This window comes from Prunus persica, chromosome G1, assembly GCF_000346465.2.
Source record: "Prunus persica cultivar Lovell chromosome G1, Prunus_persica_NCBIv2, whole genome shotgun sequence".
Lineage (NCBI taxonomy): Eukaryota > Viridiplantae > Streptophyta > Magnoliopsida > Rosales > Rosaceae > Prunus > Prunus persica.
In genome coordinates this window covers 1,000,883-1,020,725 of record NC_034009.1, presented here as the reverse complement: position 1 = coordinate 1,020,725, position 19,843 = coordinate 1,000,883, and the positions used below count along the sequence as shown (strand labels likewise).

Genomic DNA, 19,843 nt, shown 5'->3' with positions numbered 1-19,843 from the left:
TGAAGTAACACCTCTTTTAATATTCGAGACAAGCTTGAAGTAACACCTCTTTCAATATTTGAGACAAGCTTGAAGTAACACGTGATTGAGTTGTACTACAGAACCATACTACTATACAACTGGGTCTGAAGCCGAGTTGGCATTCAAGGCTCAAGTTACCGTGATTATATTCGAAACATATTAGATAACCAGTTTTTACGACACTAAACTGGCACAAAGGGACGCAATAGGCATTGGATGCCAGCTAAACCAAATATATGCATTGGTTTTGCTATGATTTAACAAACCACTCTGCACTAATCTATTTCGATGCCAGCTAAACCAAATACGTGCATGATTTTTATATGATTTACAAACCACTCGACTGCACCGATCAGAGAAAGGTAACGGCCCATTTAAGCCATACTAATCAGAAAGGCATTGCCCTATCAACAATCTCCAAATCATAAAAAAGGATAATTGAGAATTTTAACTAATATTGGGGATCAAATTCCATTGCATAACATACTATCCTCAAACACAAAAGACCAAGCAGTCCAAAAGGAACAAATAAAAGACAGCTAGACATACTGCATGAATCCATCAAAACTGAAGTAGATTGAGGTTGCTAAACTAGAGGGTATTTGAAAATGTAAAACAAAATGCGCAAACATGATATCCAAACAACATCCAAGAATGACGATAAAAATTCTTCAACGCTTCTTGGAGACACCAACAGTCTTCCCCCTGCGGCCAGTGGTCTTGGTGTGCTGTCCACGCACACGAAGACCCCAGTAGTGTCGAAGACCACGGTGATTCCTGATCATTGAGAAAGAAATATCAGTCACAACTCCAAGCCCAATAGTCTTAAACAACATATAGATGTTCGTCTGAGTAGATAATATGTAGGCCAGTAAACATCAAAAACTGTCAAGTAAAACCACTTGGATAAACTGCCCAAATTTAACTAAAATGACAAACATCATCATGTCTGGCCTATCCTTCACCTACTAATATGTCAGATGAATAGACAAATTACTGACCCCAGATAATTATAATACTTGTATTTCCAATATGTTTCTTGCTAGGAATGAGTATGCAAGGGCCAAAAAGGAAAATAAATTTACTTGGCTACTTCCCAGATACTAGGATATAACTTGGAGCTGGTAGCCTGGAATGATCTAGGACAATCTTATCTAGTACAATTGCCAATCACTGACAATATTGCTAACCAATTACATAGTATATTAAACTCTGAAAGAGAAGCGCTACGCAAGCTCAGATTAAGATTCAGCATAAACATATTAGAATAAGAAAGTAAGCCAACAGTACACAAAAAAGAGTCAGTGGACAGAAGCATAACAAGAAGAGAACAGATGACAACACCAACAACAATAAATCAGAAACTAAACAAAAGAAAAAAAAAACCAATACTGAAACACAAGCAAAACAACTAGAAAACAGACCTGATCTTCTTCAAGCGCTCAAGGTCATCCCTGAGCTTCATGTCCAGAGCATTGGAGACGACCTGAGAATATTTACCATCCTTGTAGTCCTTCTTTCTGTTCAGAAACCAGTCAGGGATCTTGAACTGGCGTGGGTTGGCCACGATGGTCATCAGGTTGTCGAGCTCAGCGGCAGATAGCTCACCAGCCCTGCAGTGTGGCTAAATTAGACCCATGTACACTAAATAGTGATCTCGTGTGCACCCAATAATGAACTCGCTTGCCAATTTATAACCCAGTATCATACAGTAATATGAAGATGAAAAATAACATAGGGTCCCTATTCTCTAGCCCACATCACTTACCACTGGAGTAAAAGGTTTATAATTCAAATATTGATGTGCCAATACAATCAGCTCAAATATTACAATTGCAAATAAAAATTCCAATAGATTCAAAAGAAATGGAAATACATAATGCATTCCAGCATCAAAACGATGCAAAAAAGTTGTCAAAGTAACAAGATTTAATCATTGTTATTTACATAAATGAATAAAATCTAACTAAATGGCTACATCTAATAACGAAAAAGAGCTGGGAAATGATAAATCACATTGGGCTACATAGATCTATGACTTTGATTAGGGAAATAAACAAATATAAAGAAGAAAAAAACGAACCTTTTGTTCATGTCTACGTCGGCCTTCTTGCAGACGATGTTGGCGAAACGTCTCCCAATACCCTTGATGGAGGTGAGAGCGAACATGATCTTCTGCTTTCCATCGACGTTGGTGTTCAGCACACGCAGAATATGCTGGAACTCCTCATTTGCGACGAGAGACTGCAACAGAAGAAAATCAAAGTAAGATTTAAGATTAAAGGTTGAAGATGAAGATACTTATCGAAACCAGTCGTTTGGAAGGAATTAGCTCACCATTGTTGCGGCGTTAGGGTTTGCTCTCTCTCTCTGCGACTCTGCGTGTGTGTGTGCAAGCGCGCCGGGTGAGAGAGGGCCAGTGAAAGAAAAAGATGGATTTAAAGGATTATATCTGGGGGAAGTTCGTAAAGCCCAAAACCCTAGATGGGTCTTATGGGCTGCGGCACATCCTTACGTGCACTCCTTATTGATGAATTCGTAGCCGTCCATCATTTATTCGACTATCCTCAAAAGATATGGGTCCCAAAACAGTATAAATTTTTAGAATTTTAGTTCTCATGTAGAAAAAAAAAAAAAATTTATTAAAGCCCAAATGGAAAATTTTAGTAAATAAGAGAAAAACTTGCATGTTACATAAATAGTAATGTTTTGTGATTTTTATCACGAAAACGATATTAATAGGGAATAACAAAACAGTAGTATCACCATGGTATGCAAGTTCTTTTCTGCAAATAGAGTGCAAAAGGTCATTCTTCTTTTTATAATGACTATTGTATCCTTCATTTTAATCAAAAATCTCAGTATGTGTCCCTGTGGATAAAGCCCATAACTCGAAAATGACCAGAAACAATTTAGAAGCTAGAAGCCGAGGCAGAGACTGTACAAAAAGATTTTCTCCAAGCGATCATCCAGCCATTGGAATTGTTTTCAAGTACCAAGTTCTTTCTTCTTTTGCCTACACCTCTTCAATTCTGAACAGCAAAGATATTTAATTGACTTATGTTATTTGGAAATTTAGTTGCTTTCTTGAGTATAATGCTTTTTCTGTGTGATGAAGCTGAAACTCTGAGCAAATGGGGCAGTAGGGTAGCAGAATTCAAGAGATTGCAGCTGTTTTGATTTCTAGAATGCAATGGATATAGCTAGTCAAGTTGCTTGAGATTAATTGAAGAAGAATGGCTGTTCATGTTCTTCTTGCAGCAAAGACCTTTCCCCCTGTAATTTCCAGGACAAGGGAGAATACCTTGAAACCTGCCAAAGAGTGTAAGTATTGAAAAATCCTAATGGGTTTTCTTTTCAGGGCCTGAAAGTTTCATATATGTGCTTTTTCTGTATCAACTGTAGTTAGCCTGAATTTTATCTCTTTCTCTTTTTCTTTTGAGGAACAAACCTGAATTTCTATTTCTATTTCTAGAGGTTATGGCAGAAACAGAATGTGCATTGTGATTTATCCTAGATTGGAAGTTTTCATAGTGAAAGATGTGTTGTGTTGAACACTATATCATCTTTATTCAGTCTACATGTATTCTTCTCACAGATTGGTTACCCAAAAATCTAACCATCTAACCATCTATACTACTAACATCTAAGCAAATGTTTAATGTTGATATATGACTGCATAATGGTTCTCACCTGATGGAGATGTCACTCACTACACAATTTTTCTCTTTTGGCTGTTATTTTGCTACATAACAGATAAAGTACAATCCAGATGTGAGCTACCCTCTCAAGAAGCTTCATCAAGTCGCCGCCATTTTGTAGCTGGTGCCATGATTGTTACGATTCTGACCATTAACTATGGCTTAGCACCATCACCGGTTTGGGCTGATGATAAGTCGGATGATGAAGAGGAAAAGGATGGAGTTATAGGTGCTCTTAAATCACTGTTTGACCCTAATGAGAAAACCAAGTCTGGAAAAGTGTTGCCGAAGGCTTACTTGAAGTCAGCAAAGGAGGTCGTGAAGACATTGCGCGAATCGCTGAATGAAGATCCTAAGGATAATGCCAAATTCAGGCGTACTGCAGATGCAGCAAAGGAGTCGATTCGAGAGTATTTGGGCAATTGGAGAGGACAACAAGAGGTGGCTCAAGAGGTATAGCTAATTAACTTGTACGTTCAACGACATGGAACTGTTGAATTAGTTCACTGTTTGCTAAGAAATCTAGTTTTTGGTTAATAACTTGCAGGAGTCTTATGTTGAGATTGAGAAAGCGATACGATCGTTGGCCGGCTTTTATTCCAAGGCAGGGCCTTCTGCCCCGCTGCCTGAAGAAGTTAAGTCTGAGATATTGAATGATTTGAATACAGCTGAAGCGTTTTTGTGAGGCATCAGATTTTTAGGGGCAGCACGCGTATCTCTTACACCAAGTTTAATCAGTTGATTTGTGGAGAGAATTTAGAGAGCTTCAGTTTGATGCCTCCACCATTTCTCAACACCATAAACAAATTTGTTGTGTAAAGCTCTTTTGCTATTAATATGTACCTCATTTGACGAATTTCTTATGAGCAGCCATATGTTGTAATTTTATACGAGGAACAGATCTTAGCAAAAATGGAGCAGGGACATTAATGCATTTCTTTCGGACGAGAAGGAGAACCATTTGTTTGCCACATCAAAACCACTAAATACTCAACAAGAACCTAAGTGCCCATTATTTTTACACCAATCAGGAATAACTTATTGCCACTGTAATGATACATATACAACACCTTTGTTCGCATAGCTGTATAAATACCAGCCATGCAACAACTCACGTCTGCGTTTTCAACTTGACATCTATCACTAGAGATCTGATAACTAGCCTTGTCTTTAACATGGTGGAGCTTTAACTTGCTTTTATCTTAGAACATAAAGAGAAATCACCAAACTGGATCTCCTTGATGTATGCTTCAAGAAAAATGAGGGTCTATGGAGCATCAAGAACGTGACAGGACACCTTTTGAACTGCACATAATAGATTCCACAAAGTTAAGATCAAGTTTCATATGTCAAAGAGTAAATAACACATTGAGTAACATGGTTGATTCACCAAAGATCAAGAAAAGATTAATTATCCAGTCAAAGCTGTTCGAATGAAATTGGTTCATATCAAACCTTGGCACAGTCCCAAGGCGACGTCGGTCATGTTCTGTGGCTTGTCGGAGAGCCCTAGCAAATGCCTTGAAAGTTGCCTCAATAATATGGTGAGAATTTCTTCCAGCAAGCTGTGCCCAACCAAAAGTAGAAAATTCTGTCACAAACTAAAACTGGAGCAATGTGAAAACCATTATAGCCCTGCTAGTTGATGAATCAAAAGAAAATAGTAATTGGTGTAGTTACTGACATATGTAGAAGATTATGCACCTGAAATGGTTGAATAACAAGTCCATTTCACATTGCACAGAGGAATGTTCAAAGTACAGATAATTGATTCATGCACAAAGAGAGATGGCAATTTATTCATTAAAGTTCACTTTTAGTCTCTGTCTGAACAAACAAATATTTGGATGAATTACGATTTTTAAAAAGCTATGCACACTACCTGCCGGATGTGGAGTGTCATACCAGAAGTATTCACCAAAGACTGGAAAAAATGTTCCACCAGCTATGAAAAGGCCAGTTCAAACAAAAATTAGTAACTCTAAACGCCTAAAAATTTCCAAAAGCAAATAGAAAGAAAGGATCCCACTATACAAGACTGGTCAAGTTTTTGTGCTAAACAGATAATAAAAAAAACATATGCAGCAGGAATCTGAAGCCTAGATTTAAAAATGGACGAAGAAAATTAAACTACCTGAGTGTCATATGTCCCAACCCTCTCGGTGGGTATCTGCAGATCATAACCCAAATATGGTCGGCCAGATAAATCCTGAACAAAAACCTCTAATGAAGCATACTTCTTATTTTGGAATACAGTAATTTAAAAAAGGACATATAAACCAATTGACACAATAATTGATTCTACAGCAGCTGAACAACTGTCCCTCCGAAAAAATTACCATTCTAGTCTCAAGACCCCATCAAGCTTGGCCCTCACACTTTGTCCCTCTTGATGATAGCACCAAGTTTACTCTCATACATTCATATAAATCAAAAGATAAAGCCTAAGAATTCAACATAAAATTTTCCTTACTGTCAAATATTATTATACATTTATTTTAGTGAAATGGTTGTATTAAACATACCAGTGAGACATGTATCAGTGCTTCATCAAGAGGAGCAGAGAAGTCACCAAACCTGTTGATTCCTTTTCTATCACCAAGTGCTTGAAGCAAAGCCTGCAGACCAAGCAGAATTAGATTATCAAGATGGGCTTCTACAGATTATATGGATTCAAAACAGAAGAAAGATGCTGGCGACCCAAAGGCAATATCAAGATGGGCTGCTTTCTAGAGTACCGTTCCGATAGCAAGAGCAACATCTTCATTTGTGTGATGATCATCAATGTGGATGTCACCAATAGCCCTTACATGCACGTCCAACAACCCATGTGAAGCAAGTTGCTAGAATAAACAAGAAAATACAACAAATAAGTAATGGATCATGTTATATACAAAAGCACATGAAACAGAACCATACATCACTAAAACAGCTTCTCTAAGCAGAAAATCAATTTAATCTATTTCAAAACAAATCCAAAACAGACCCATCACTGTAAATTGAGTTTACAAGTATAATATCAATGCCTTTCACCAAAGAATGAATTTTAACTACATAATTTCAAAAAGAGCTAAGAGCAAAATAATACTGACATCCAACATATGATCAAGGAAGGGAATCCCAGTACTAGAATCAGCAACTCCAGTGCCGTCCAGGTTTATTTTGACCGAGACATTGGTCTCCTTGGTCACCCTCTTGACCTCCCCAATTCGAACCCCTAAGAGAGTTACAGCCCCAGCAATTAGAATTCAATTTAAATTTCAAAACCCAGCTCAAGAATTGATATTAGGGTTAGGGTTACCTGAGTTACTTGGGGTCGGGGAATCGGTCAGAGTAGAGCCATTGTTTTCGGCCAGAGAGGCACGCGGTGAGAGGCTTCTCTGAGAGTCCATGTGTTTGAGCTTCAAGTGGCGGCTTGGGTTCAGTGAAGAAGATGATGCGCGTAGAGAAGGAAGGGTGGGTGTGAGATCTGTACGAGAAACCGCGAAGCTAACCCTCGGTTTTAGTGGAGGAGATGAACAGTTAAGAATACCGGGTGGCGCTGCTGCTGATAGCTCCATTTGTGAAAACGGAGGAGGCAATTCTTTAGAATACGGACTTTGTACCTGGTGGAGTTAATTCACACTTTTAAAATAGCTTTCGCTCAACTATTTCTTTCTTTTGTAGACGTGGGCTAGGCCAATTAGCCAAAGTTACCACCCGCCCTACAGTCAAGTTCGACTCTCCTTCCCATACATTAGACTAGTTTCGGATGTCATCTTTGTAAAAAGAAACTAATTTTTTTTATTTGTTTACAAAATTATTAGCTTTATAAAAATTAAAAATAATAATAATAATAATTAGTATTAGGCCAATAAAATTCCCATACATTAGACTAGTTTCGGATGTCATCTTTGTAAAAAGAAACTAATTTTTTTTATTTGTTTACAAAATTATTAGCTTTATAAAAATTTAAAAAAAATAATAATAATAATTAGTATTAGGCCAATAAAATCTTATAATATTATAGTAATCAATCCATATTTTCTTTTTGGAATTTTTAGATTCAAGTCCTTAGCCAAAAAGTTTTGCTAGATTAAGTTCGGTCAAAAAAATTATCATGGAAGCTATATTTCTCCCTCCAATCTTAGAAGTTGGGAAAGAAAAAAAAATTGGTGAGAATAAATAATAAAGTGGCATCAATAACTACAAAAATTAGAAGGCTTAATGAGCAAATTTGATAGAATTAAGCTTGGAATGTTGAACAATACAGTCCATATATGATGAACGAAATGGTCAGGGATCAATGGCATATACAAAGTTACACACTTCAAACCATATGACCAGACATAATGTTCTTCAACCTCCTCGAAATGATGACTGCAATTCCCACAACTCTGAACCGTCGATTAATCAAACCATGCTCTTCTTCTTCAACCTCCACCCTCCTCGGATTAATCAAACCATGCTCTTCTTCTTCTTCAACCTCCACCCTCCGATATCCCCACCGACGCTTGAGTCGGTGAATCACACCATAGAGGAACGGGGCTACGCCTGTGCACATGTCCATTGCCTCCCTCTGTATCTCTTAAAATGTGAAATCTGAAGAGAGCAATAATCATTCATTCAACTGAATTTCGGCATTTTATACGAGCCGAAGAATAAGGGCCACATTGTGTTACTACATGCAGGCACGCACGTCTCTTAGAAGTGGATCCCATGATGACCATACGAATCAACAAATCCAATTAAAAATGAACAATCTATTCAGAAAAAAAAAAAACTTGTTTTGGAGGTAACATTTCACAATATTTCTAACAAAACAGTAGTTTGAGGTACAACGTAACATGCCTTGGTTTAGAGAAGAACACGAGAAGCTTGAATATAACAAAACTGAAGAGCTTTAAAGTTCAAAGGAACATAAATATACACAGGCATGAGCCCTCATATGATCCTATGAGCAATGGGATTTTAAGTCCAATAAATCTACACATCTAACGAGTGCTTCAGACATTTTATGGCAAATCATCATCAAATGCATGGGAACAACTCCATTCAATACCAGAGCACCTTTTTCCTCTTCACTCAAGAGACCTTCACTTATCATGCACCTATACCGCTAAGAAAAAAAGTCAATGATTAAACCCCATACTTGAAATTTCGAATGAGAAGCTGATCTGAGCTACAGAAGTTGACAATACAGAAGTTTGTTGCTTCCAAACAGTTGGGCAATCAAAATTGCGGCTGAGGTCTGTTAATGCTGCACCGGCACTAGGTACAAATGCTAAAATTTAACATGAAAACACCTGCAAAAGAATTTTCTTATACCACCTGTCATGTGATGACCTGACATCGGAAAAATCCCAAACTTCACATCAAGCAGATCCAGATATACAGGCATTGAAGCAGCATCAGTCTCTTACTGCCATACCTGGGACGTTCAAAACGTCGTTTAGCATCAGCAACTTCACCGTTGACTTAATTGTACATAACACCATCCTAGATGCAACAATGGCACATCTTGCAACTTCCAAGGATAAGAAATAATCTTGAAGTCCACTTAAAGTTGAACTAGAACCTTAAAACCATACTAAAAACAAGGCAAAGGACTATCAATTTCCTTGGAGTTGTAACAAATTCTTCTTATTCATGCAATCCAAATCAAGGTATCGCCATCAGCTCCAATGCCCCGCAAAATTGTGAACAAATGATGCTTTCCAACACTCAGAGAGATTTATGGTTTGGCATACAGAACTCAGCAAACATTTCTTAATTATATCAAAGAGAACCAGATTCAGCCTTCCCAGAATCAGTCCTGGAACCATCACTAGATGCTTGAGGAAGGCTCTTTTCACAATCCATTGCATCGGAAGCAACTTCTGAAGCCACGCATGATTCGTTTTTAGTCTCACAATCAAACTGAATATCCAAATCACATTTATTTGGCAAGGAACTCTCATTTGCATCACAGAAACTGGAATCTGGATTTCCATTAGCTTCCTCCTTGGTGTTCTTTGCAAAAGTTTCTCCTGAAGAGTTAATAGGCTCAAGACAGGCAACATCAACAGTCTCTTCATGGGAATCATCTTCGCAGGAATCATCCAAAGCACCTTCTTCCAAAGACTTTGAAGAGTTTTCTTTCAGAGAAGTATCCAAAATGGATTCTATTTCCACCTTTTTATTGTGGCCTGTATCAGGGTGTGACTGGCATTTTGCATCAGAAGCGTATTCTGCTGACTTGGTTTCTGAATCAGAGTCAGAAGATGTAGTCCCCTTGTTTGAAACCTGAATGTTACGTTCATTAGAAGCATCTGACGACCTACTACTCAACATGGAAGTGTTATTTAAAGAAGCACCAGCCCCCTGAGAGGTAGACTGCATTTTATCTTCAACAGGAGAATCCAGCACTGGTTTATTTTCTGTCTCTAGAGCTTCATGGCTTGTATTAATAGGAGGGAATTCCTTGTCAAAAGTAGATCCAGCCAATTCAGCCCCTGAAGCAGAGTCAGAAGATATACTCCTTTCAGTGGAATCTAAATTTTTAAGTTCATCAGAAGCATCTAATGAACCACTCATCACAGGAGTATCATTTAAGGAGACACGGATACGTCGTGAACCAGAATCCGTAGCAGCATCTTCATCAACTGTTTCATTGATAGGACGCAAACCAGCTTCATCAGACCCATGGCCATCAAGACTAGCCGGAGAACCAATGTCTGATTTGCTTCTGCCCCCAGGCTTTATACAATCCTTGCCTTCGCAATCCATTTGCTTTAAATCTATTGCAAGGTGAAAATGAGGGTGGAAAGGAAAAGCAAAGTCAGAGAACAGGCTAATATTGTTGTGATTAAGGAAAATCAAAAAACATTTTAAATAGAACCTGTGTTGGCTGTCATGTTCCCCTCATTTTCTTGATCTGCTAACAACTTCTGTAGCATGTCTATACCAGGGAACACTAACATATTCATCGACCTCATTTCTTGCTTGAACGATTCCTCAATAGAAATAAAACCAAAAACTTCTGTCCATGTATGCATGAGTTCCGCAATTGCAGGGATAATTAATTTCTCAACCTTTAGAGAGCATAGAGCCTTCAAAATAGAAAGAACAAGAACAATCAATGCCATATAAGAAAACAAAACAGGAAAGACTACAGTTGAGAGAGAACAAATTCAAGTTAAAAAATTTCAAATATCCTTTCCATACAAATAAAATCACCATAAAAGCATTGTTCTCATAGCTTTACCGATTCAATGGCATAAAAAAGCCGACGGCACATCCCTTGTCGCCTATATATGTGACGAGTTCCAATGAATGGCATCTCTGCTAACTTTGTACCGTGAAACCTAACCAGAAAGTAGATTACATAATTTAAAAGAACGTGTTTACATGATAAACCAAATAGAGAACCATAGATCTCAAGAACCAACTTGAGAAGAATCTCCACTCATACCAAAACCTAGTTATAAACAGTAAACAATTCAAAGGTATGTTCATTGTCATGCCAACAAATGCACAAGCGCAGTAGTTTTGGGGACCCCAATTAAATTCAACAATAGCAAACTTATCATACAGCACTTCGCATTAAAATAATAAGTTAAAGACAATCAGTTACCGAAAAGTTGAAAATATAAAGTATAAACAACTCATGATGTTTTTGGGTTTAGGAAAGTAACTCATGATACTTGACTGCGTTACCAATGATAATACAAACACACACATACACATACTATTATAATAACAAACCTATTTGCCAATCACATATATACCAGTATCATATGAAAAGGTATTAATGATAGACTTAAAAAGTAAAGATGGCATGATAATTGTAGATTACTTCAGCTTCCATTATTTCCTACTTTCACTCTTCCTCCTACACTAGCTCCTTCACCAACTCATGTGCACGAACAGCGTTTGATAATCCTTCTAGTAGAAAGTTAAAATAGCTCATGACCCTTTACTAACTCTTTTGACAAAAGGGGAAACTGAAATAATGAACTGGGGCATCTATAAACAATGCAAGTAAAAAAAACCAAAGATGCAGCCTAAAAAGTGAAGAAAAAAATGCATATGTAACAACTAAGATATAAATAGCCCTCATATATGAGAATGTACCTGATAGATGCCGCAGAAATTATTTCATCACCTCTCTCTAAGATAGCGGTGTAGAATCCACCGTAGTTCAGTCGATTGAAGTTCGATCTAATAAAAGGGAGACAAAATAAATCATTACTCAAACACCCAGCAGCCTATCTTACACCCAAAAAAAAAAAAAAAACACATATAAAAAGTTTACTTGGAATCAAGTTTACAACTCTCAATTAATCTTGAAAGCCAGCAGATAAATATAACACAACATATGCATGTATTTATCTTGAATTTCAATATCTACCCCACCTTCTATGTGGTGTAGCAAGGTCTTGTTCATGAAAATCAGAGAGTTGAAAAGCAAACTTTCTAAGATGACAGCTAAATCAACATTAATGGATATCAGCGCTTACCCACAATTATAAAGAACATTATGAATTAAATTGATCCCACTCCTCCTGTCAACAATAGGCAGAAAACATTCATCCATAACAGTCAAAGCAACAGCAAGCTTAGAATTGCTTTCGACTCTTTGAGGAAACCCTTGATCTTCATCTGTTCTATGAACAAGCGTCCATGAAAATCCTGCTTCTAGTTCATGTTTGACCCCAAGATACTTCTTCAAATTCTCAAAGAGCTAAAAAAGCAACAAAATTAAAGTTTGAAGTCAGTGCCTTAAAACGAGAACACAAAAGTTAGAAAAGGTTAAAGAAAAACACCATTTCTACATCAATCTAAACCATTGAGGTTATTGCCAATGAACAACATCATTGCAGAGAAATAAGAAGGAAAAAAAAAAACTGTAATTTATAAATAAATAAAAACGACTTACCAAAATTTACATTTTTTTCTAACACCATATAAATTGACATTTAGGTAATAAAAATATGAAGAAAAAAACTTCAACACCACGTTCTTTCAAAAAATCTTCATGGCATGCAATCGGCCTCCACTTTATTGAGGAGCTATTCAAGTATGACAACAAATCTCTACTTTATTGGAGGAGATCATGGATTCAAACCTCATGGCCAGAAGTTTGTTGTATTATTAAATGAAAAAAATATACTATGGCATTGTAATTGTTTTATGTTTGGCCATTGAGAAAAGAAATAAAATATCCAAGTTGAAAACTAAAAGCTAAATCCTCTTTGGATCTCTATTCAGAGAGTAACTAACCAAGGAAAGAAGGAACCCAACAAATACAATATGCAATATAAATAAATTATGTTGGTCAAACATAAAAGAAATTACTAAAAAAGGGAATAAATAGACATACTTAAATTATACTCATATCTTAACAACCTTGTTATTTACAGTCACCTCATGCACACACATATCAAGGCAATAAAATGCTTGAACCCCAAAATAAATACCTCTCTGCATTTCTGTCCACAGAAGGAAGAGCCTAAACAAGGAGAATCAGCAGGACTAACATCCATTTCCTGACTACATGATATATGACCTACAGAAGTAAAAAAATTATATTTCAAGCAGTGCATATGAAAGCAACGGTAACAAAACCTATAAGCAGATGCCAAGAACTTCAGAAGAACAAAGGATGAGTACTTTTTTTTCCACAGAGGCTGCAAGTGAGCAGTGCAGAAACAGTTGTATCATCCTCTTCAGCAACATTCTCACTTGCTATCCCACAAAATTTGCATGTACAATTTGGACAGTGCCAATCACCTGGAGGAAGCATCTGCAATGAGAAAAGATATATCAATACCTAACCAAGAGTGAACAAGAGTAAATCAATTCCTCAAGTTCCCAAAACCACTAAGAACAATTCTTAGTTCAGATTTATTAGCAAACTGAATCAAACTTGTTTCTCCAAGTTTGCCGGCAAAAGACATCTGAATAAACAAGATTTGTATTAAGCTCCCCTTAAGTGTCAAAACTTGCAAGCACATACGACAACATTTCCCAGACCACAGAAACACACCCAATTCCATGACTCACAATCTAAAAATTCCCCTAAGATCTCAAGATCACAGATAAATTTGCAATCCCTCTCTATCAAAAGTAAACCTCAACTTCACAGAACTAAATAGGTAGAGGGAACAAAAACCCTCAATGAACCAAAATATATCCCAAGGGAAACAAATTACACCCAATGCACCGTTGAAAATATAGATAGCATCAATTTGGGAACCATATCCTGTGATCTGCAGAAAAATAACAGAAACATACCTGTATATTCAAGCAGCTCTGATGAAATGTTGATGGACAGCTATCACAACAGATCAAATCCCCACCATCTCCACAGAGGCCACAAGTATCATCATCAGGATCATCACCGTCAACTTGTACAGAGTGGAAACCAATGCGTTCAATATCCTCTTGTCTATTCCATGCATCTATCTGACATTGCAGAAGGGAAACCCCAGAATCCAAACATATATTTTGAAATGGCTGGCGCAATTTGCTTCCCGCATGAATCTCAAATTTTGAGATTGTTAGGATTTTACTACAGCAACCACAGTGAATGCCATCTCTTGTAATCCACCCTTCCAGCATTACTTTAGTCCTTCGACGATTCATATACTGCACCTTTTGGCTCAACTGCACAGTTCCAGAGTCAATCAGCCAGGAAAGCAAAGTCCTTTTTCCAGTATATGGAACATAGCCATCACTTTCTGAGTTTGCCCCCTGTTTAGAACCACGAACCAACAAAGTACACCTTCCAAGCTTCCTACTTTTCCTTCCATGTGGCATATGAGAACTAGATCCTGAGGACGGTTTTTCAACACTGTCATGTAAATGATGAGAGGTATTCTGCCCATTTGAGTTCACACTGGCAAAACCATTTTCGTTCATTTTACCCTTGAATGACTTACCACCCTGCTTTAAGTAGGAGCTTAGTTTCTCCTCGTAACTAACACTATCCATGCTGTCTGGATCATGCTTGACACTTGAAGATCTTTTTATACGGACTCCTCTTGCATTCTCACTATCAGCATCAACCCTATGCTTCTTTTTCATTTCTTTCTCAATCTTCTTTCGAGTTTTCCTGGTTAATTGGCTGAGTACATCATCAGTTATAGGTGAAAATGAAGACCCCTCCGCACTACGTTTAGCCTCACTTTCCTCATTTAATTGCTTTTGAAGCGCATCATAAGCCTTAATGATGGACCAGTAAGCTGTACCTGCTGGGTTAATGTACACAGCATCTAGGTAGTCTCTGTTCCTTCTAGGCCTATAATCTATTGTCCAGCCTGCAGTCAGGAGCATCTCCCGTATTCTTTCACGTAGTTTTTGCTTCTCCGTGCCACTACCACGTCTAACTTTACCTTCTTTGATTCTGATTGGAGGAGTCTTTTCACATGAAGGAGCATCTTCATCTTTGCAAACGGCCCTCTTCATTGGTTTAGAGGCTTCCACATTCTTTGGTCCGAGCTTCAACGATGTATCACTATCCTCTGAATCAGAGTCGGAGCCCTTACTGCTCTTAGTGGGTAATGATTTTCGCAAATTCACATGGTTTTTCTCTGTCCTAACAACTGAAACTGGTTTCTCAAGAAGCTTTGGTTCTGAGTAAAATGGAGGGACAATAACATTCTTCGCAATATCTTCACTCCTTGGAGCCTTTCTACTTTCTTTAGATTTGTGAAAATTATAGTTCTCCAGTGGCCCACCCAAATTATTTTTCTTCTTCACCATGACCTTCAAAACACCATTTTTACCCTGTAGCCTAATGGACTCCTCTGATTGACCCATGAACTTGTCTCTCAATAAGGGCAGCTGAGCTCCATCCCTATTCATCTCAAACCTACCCCTGTCAGTATGATCTCCCCGATTCAAGCTACTTGTCCTGTCAAAGTACAAATTCTTCCTCTTGTCAACGGCATGTCTACCTGAACTAGTTTCAAATTCCCTCTTAATGCCACTTTGTGATCCGGAAAACCTTCTTCCCCCAAAATCAACTACCCCATCATTGAACCGTTTCCTTCGCATAATTTCTGCATCATACTCATCGAATTCAAACACCTCCAACTTACTTCTCTTTCCTCCACTCTCATCCAAAAAACTTTTACCGATCATACCATCCTCATCACGCCTAGCATGTTCCAATCTTTCCCTCTTTTGACCAACTTCGCTCCCTTCAACAGCGCCCTTATCTAATGCTCTTAAACCATTACAAACCCGAAGAGTTTCAGAGCCTACCTTTCTACGGGGAGGCGGAGGCACCATTATCTCATCACTGGACCCTGAATCGCTTAAGACCAACCTCGACCTTTTCTTCTCCTTCTTCGGTTCAAAAACCTTCCGAGAACTCGAAGAACCGACACCACCACTCAACCCATCCGGTTTCTTTCTAACAATTAAGCAACCTGAAGAATTTCTGTTCTTCACCAACACCCCAGAAGGGCCAACAGATCTCACACCTTCGTCCATCTACATCAACCACCGCAAACCAAAGCCCCCAATTTCACAACCACCCTTTAATTCATTCCAAATTCAGCAAAATCCGACACAGAAACCCTAATTCTCTCACAGAAAAAATCCGCAAACAAAAACCCACCAGATCTGAAGCAAAAATACCCAAAATGCCTATATTTCAATCTCACTAATTCCAAAAACACCGTACAGTGAAACGGCAAAGGAAGATTTCAAGAAAATCTTACCTCCCCGGAAAGCCCCTTGGACCCCGTCACCGGCACTTCGCCGATTGCACACGCCCGATCGCCGACGACGCAATTCTCCGAATCACATAGAGAGATGAAGGGGGCGGGGCAGAGGCAGAGGAAGAGAGAAAGAGGGCTGGTTTGGATTGTAAATATTTGCAATTGCCACTTTGTAAATTACAAAATACACAACCATTCTGCTCCGTATTTATTTTTCCATTTTCTCCTTTTTCTTTTTTCTTTTTTCCAGATTTTGCATTTATCATGCGTTAATATTTTCTCAGATTTCCCTCCAAATCTTTACGCGAGGCTTGACCCGAATGCATCCACGGTTTGGATGTGTCCACGTCAGATGGAGCGCAAGTGTCATCGGTTCGGGTTGATGACGTGGCGGGAGCGGTGCCGGGGGCTGGAGGCTGTACTACTTTTGTTTTGGGATCCTCCTAGTTAAGGATTTATCGTGTTACCACGCGCGACAGAGAGAGAGGGAGAGAGAGCGTGAGAGGGGAGTGCATAGACAATGGGATCTTTGCATGGATTCGGTGATTGGGTGAAAAAAAAAACATAGAAAAGACTGACAAAATTGGAAGGGAGGTGGGCCCGCTTTGCTGGGCTTGTATGAGCTGAGGCCGAGGTTGCGAAATTTATAAGAAAAATGTCATATATGGACTTCTTATGTGAATTTTTATGTTAGTTATATAATCATTTTATTGAATGTAAGTGAATGAATTATGTGATTAATATGAATGTCTACATTTATGGCCTATATATTGCATTCTCACCATAAAAAGACTCGGATAAGATGAGCTCAAATTCTCAATTTTCTAGGCTTGTTTTGGTAATAACTAAGAAGCATGCTTTTTTTGTTGGTGATTGCTTGGCAACATCAACCAAGGTCATGTATTTTTTTCACACACTAATATTTAAAATTACTTTTATTTATGAGGATAGAGATCGAACTTGAGAGTAAGAGATCGGCGTACTATCTTAATTCACATATGCAATCTTCTTTTGAATATTTTTTTTATGTTTTTCTTTTTAATTTAAGATGTACGAGAATGATTCAGAATTTAGATCTCTTATAAATTAGAAATAAACCCTAATCATCCAGGGAAACTTCATCAGATTTTTTTCGTATATATTAGGAATTTGACTAAAGGGTTGAGTACAATTTGGATGCCTTTGTTGTAATTGTAATGCATACTTGGAAAAGGAATTTGGGCCTCATTAGGGACCAGGCTCAGTGCACCGTTTTCATTACTATTTTTGGTGGTGGCTGATTTTTTTATCGGATTAGGCCACCAACTCCAAATTTACCAGTTGCCGCGGCTTCCCTTATGTAGCTAGCAATTAATATTGAGTCCTATTCCAAGTAAAAATAATAATAATGATAATAATAATCCATGGAGGAGTTAAAATGCAATTCTAAATTTGAATTTGTGGCACCAAATCATACATACGACTGAATTAGAATTATGTTAACCTTAATCTTTTCTTTCAATATAATTTTTTTTTTTCAAATAACAAGTATGAAATCAAGTAAATTAGGAGTTTTGGCGACAAGCTCAAAACATGCATGTAGTGTTAACATGGATCAATTAAAACACAGGCTTTCAATTAGATCATGCATTGCCAGTGGAAACAGTTATCCTAAAATCAAGTAATACATTCAAAGAGTTGCAACATTCCCTACTAATGAAAAAAGAAAAATAACGAATTAGACCACTAAAATTAACACAAACAAACGCACACACAATCGGTTTCATGCCATTCAAGGCCCAATCGGTTTGGATTTGGACTTCATCATTTGGGTTAGAAGTCAAATAAGCCCAAGGCACTAAAGAAAGAAGAAGAAAAAAATCCATGTGCTTTTTTGTTTAACTCCAAGCTGTTGGTCCTAAATTTGGGTTGGAGTCTCCCTCAGTTGCATTTGATACGTTGCTTTGAGCCATGTTAGTTCTTGACGAAGCTCATTCTCGTAATCATCTAATCAGTAGCGGAGCCAAGTCCCCATCTGTTGGGGAGGCTAACAATACGATTTTTCACTATTTTTCCAAAATTTACAGAAGTTTATTATAAATTTAAATGTTGGAGTTTAAGACAACTACTTCAGGTCGAAGTGTGGCTCCGCCCCTACATCTAACAGATGAGAAGTGGCTAAAAGTTTGTCTAAGATAGAATTTCTTTGCTTTTATAATTCTATTCCTTTCCAAAGTTTGTTACATCATTGTTCATGATTTTCATCACAATGAGTTGGATTATGGAGTCCATCCCTTTGATGGCTTATCATGGGACACTATAAGTCAATATCCATTTGCTACATAATTGGTACTAATTTTTTCACTCTTATTTTGAGCAAACATCGTACCACCGACAAAAGAGCTGGTCCTAGCTAGGTGACAAGGTGCACATAGTGCTTCGGTGGTGCATGCACTTTCTTCCTTTTTCTTTGTATATATTTTTTTAATCAACAGTGAGTGCGATTCAAACTTGAGGTCAATATTAGAAAAAAGAAGTATCACTACACTATCTAGTCCGTATTTAATCAACAAGTGAGTGCGATTCGAACTTAAAACCAATATTAGAAGAAAAAAAAAAAAAAGTATCACTAGACAAATACCTAGTCGGTATAAGTTGAATACATATTCAATGTAAGAGACAGTATATAGCAAATGATGGGGGGGGGGTTAAAGGGAGGTTTCAATTGGCATGTCAAAACCAATAAGTCATTTTTCTTGATCAGCTGTTTGAGGTGGAAAAGTCAGAGATGCTTCAATGACAAATTAAAGGTTAGGGAGGGAGCTGAGGAGGAGGATGACAAGAGCTGAACAATATTCAATGTAAGGTGGTCCTGTTGTTGTTAGTGATCATGCGTTGCTGTTTCTTTTTCGTACAGTTAGCTTTACTACTTTTCATGATTTTCAGATAGACAGATACTTAACCCAACATGGGAAGGTTGTTTGTTTTCGTTTCGTAAAGACCCTTTCAAAAGAGAGTGATGATGATAAGGGAATCTGTCTACGTGTGACTGTGATTATACAATCACTTTTTCTAAGACCAAAAGCCTTTTCAATGTTTTCATGCCGCATGCGGGGACGAAGCAATCATGCAAACATCAGTTACTAAAGTGAAACTGTGAAACCAAAGGTGAGAGATTTTTCCACAATATAAATTCGTACTTAGTGCCATCACAGTTGTATTTGTTAGGTTGACGAATTCACCCTTGTCCGTTAAATTTGTAGTGAAGAAGATGTAATATGCTGGTTTTTGTTTTCGCCAAAGTTAGAAAAGAGGAGGGAGTTTTCTCACACACATTGCCAAGATGTTATGGGGATTCAAACTTGAGACTACTCGTCTGCAAACCCCTTTCCACTGCTCTAGCGCACCGGTCCGTTTACAAACCTGCTGATTAAGTAGCTGCATTCTGTA

At 37.8% G+C, this 19,843-nt stretch overlaps 4 protein-coding genes across 6 annotated transcripts; 1 reads left to right on the top strand and 3 right to left on the bottom strand.

Moving 5' to 3' along the window:
- LOC18790089 (40S ribosomal protein S18) lies at positions 447-2,531 on the bottom strand. Its single transcript, XM_020562589.1, has 4 exons — positions 2,359-2,531; positions 2,105-2,265; positions 1,446-1,634; positions 447-798 (listed from the first exon to the last, which is right to left on the bottom strand). The coding sequence occupies exons 1-4, from the start codon at positions 2,359-2,361 to the stop codon at positions 693-695; spliced, it is 459 nt and encodes a 152-aa protein (XP_020418178.1). The 5' UTR covers positions 2,362-2,531; the 3' UTR covers positions 447-692.
- LOC18788618 (photosystem II D1 precursor processing protein PSB27-H2, chloroplastic) lies at positions 2,908-4,610 on the top strand. 2 transcript variants are annotated; one of them, XM_020554874.1, is made up of 4 exons: positions 2,908-3,013; positions 3,140-3,345; positions 3,778-4,175; positions 4,270-4,610. In XM_020554874.1, the coding sequence occupies exons 2-4, from the start codon at positions 3,258-3,260 to the stop codon at positions 4,405-4,407; spliced, it is 624 nt and encodes a 207-aa protein (XP_020410463.1). In that variant the 5' UTR covers positions 2,908-3,013; positions 3,140-3,257; the 3' UTR covers positions 4,408-4,610. The 2 variants fall into 2 exon arrangements, with proteins under 2 accessions (XP_020410463.1, XP_007223665.2); XM_007223603.2 differs by lacking the exon at positions 2,908-3,013 and having other exon boundaries at positions 3,026-3,345.
- Positions 4,683-7,361, bottom strand: LOC18790894 (imidazoleglycerol-phosphate dehydratase). The gene is made up of 8 exons (XM_007222042.2): positions 7,024-7,361; positions 6,815-6,939; positions 6,461-6,565; positions 6,248-6,340; positions 5,857-5,931; positions 5,605-5,667; positions 5,178-5,287; positions 4,683-5,027 (listed from the first exon to the last, which is right to left on the bottom strand). Exons 1-8 carry the CDS (start codon positions 7,280-7,282, stop codon positions 5,000-5,002), a joined length of 858 nt encoding a protein of 285 aa, XP_007222104.1. The 5' UTR covers positions 7,283-7,361; the 3' UTR covers positions 4,683-4,999.
- Positions 7,930-16,834, bottom strand: LOC18791629. 2 transcript variants are annotated; one of them, XM_020555675.1, is made up of 9 exons: positions 16,415-16,834; positions 13,980-16,316; positions 13,356-13,488; positions 13,163-13,251; positions 12,203-12,426; positions 11,817-11,903; positions 10,948-11,047; positions 10,582-10,792; positions 7,930-10,480 (listed from the first exon to the last, which is right to left on the bottom strand). In XM_020555675.1, the coding sequence occupies exons 2-9, from the start codon at positions 16,182-16,184 to the stop codon at positions 9,480-9,482; spliced, it is 4,050 nt and encodes a 1,349-aa protein (XP_020411264.1). In that variant the 5' UTR covers positions 16,185-16,316; positions 16,415-16,834; the 3' UTR covers positions 7,930-9,479. The 2 variants fall into 2 exon arrangements, with proteins under 2 accessions (XP_020411264.1, XP_007224485.2); XM_007224423.2 differs by having other exon boundaries at positions 13,980-16,660.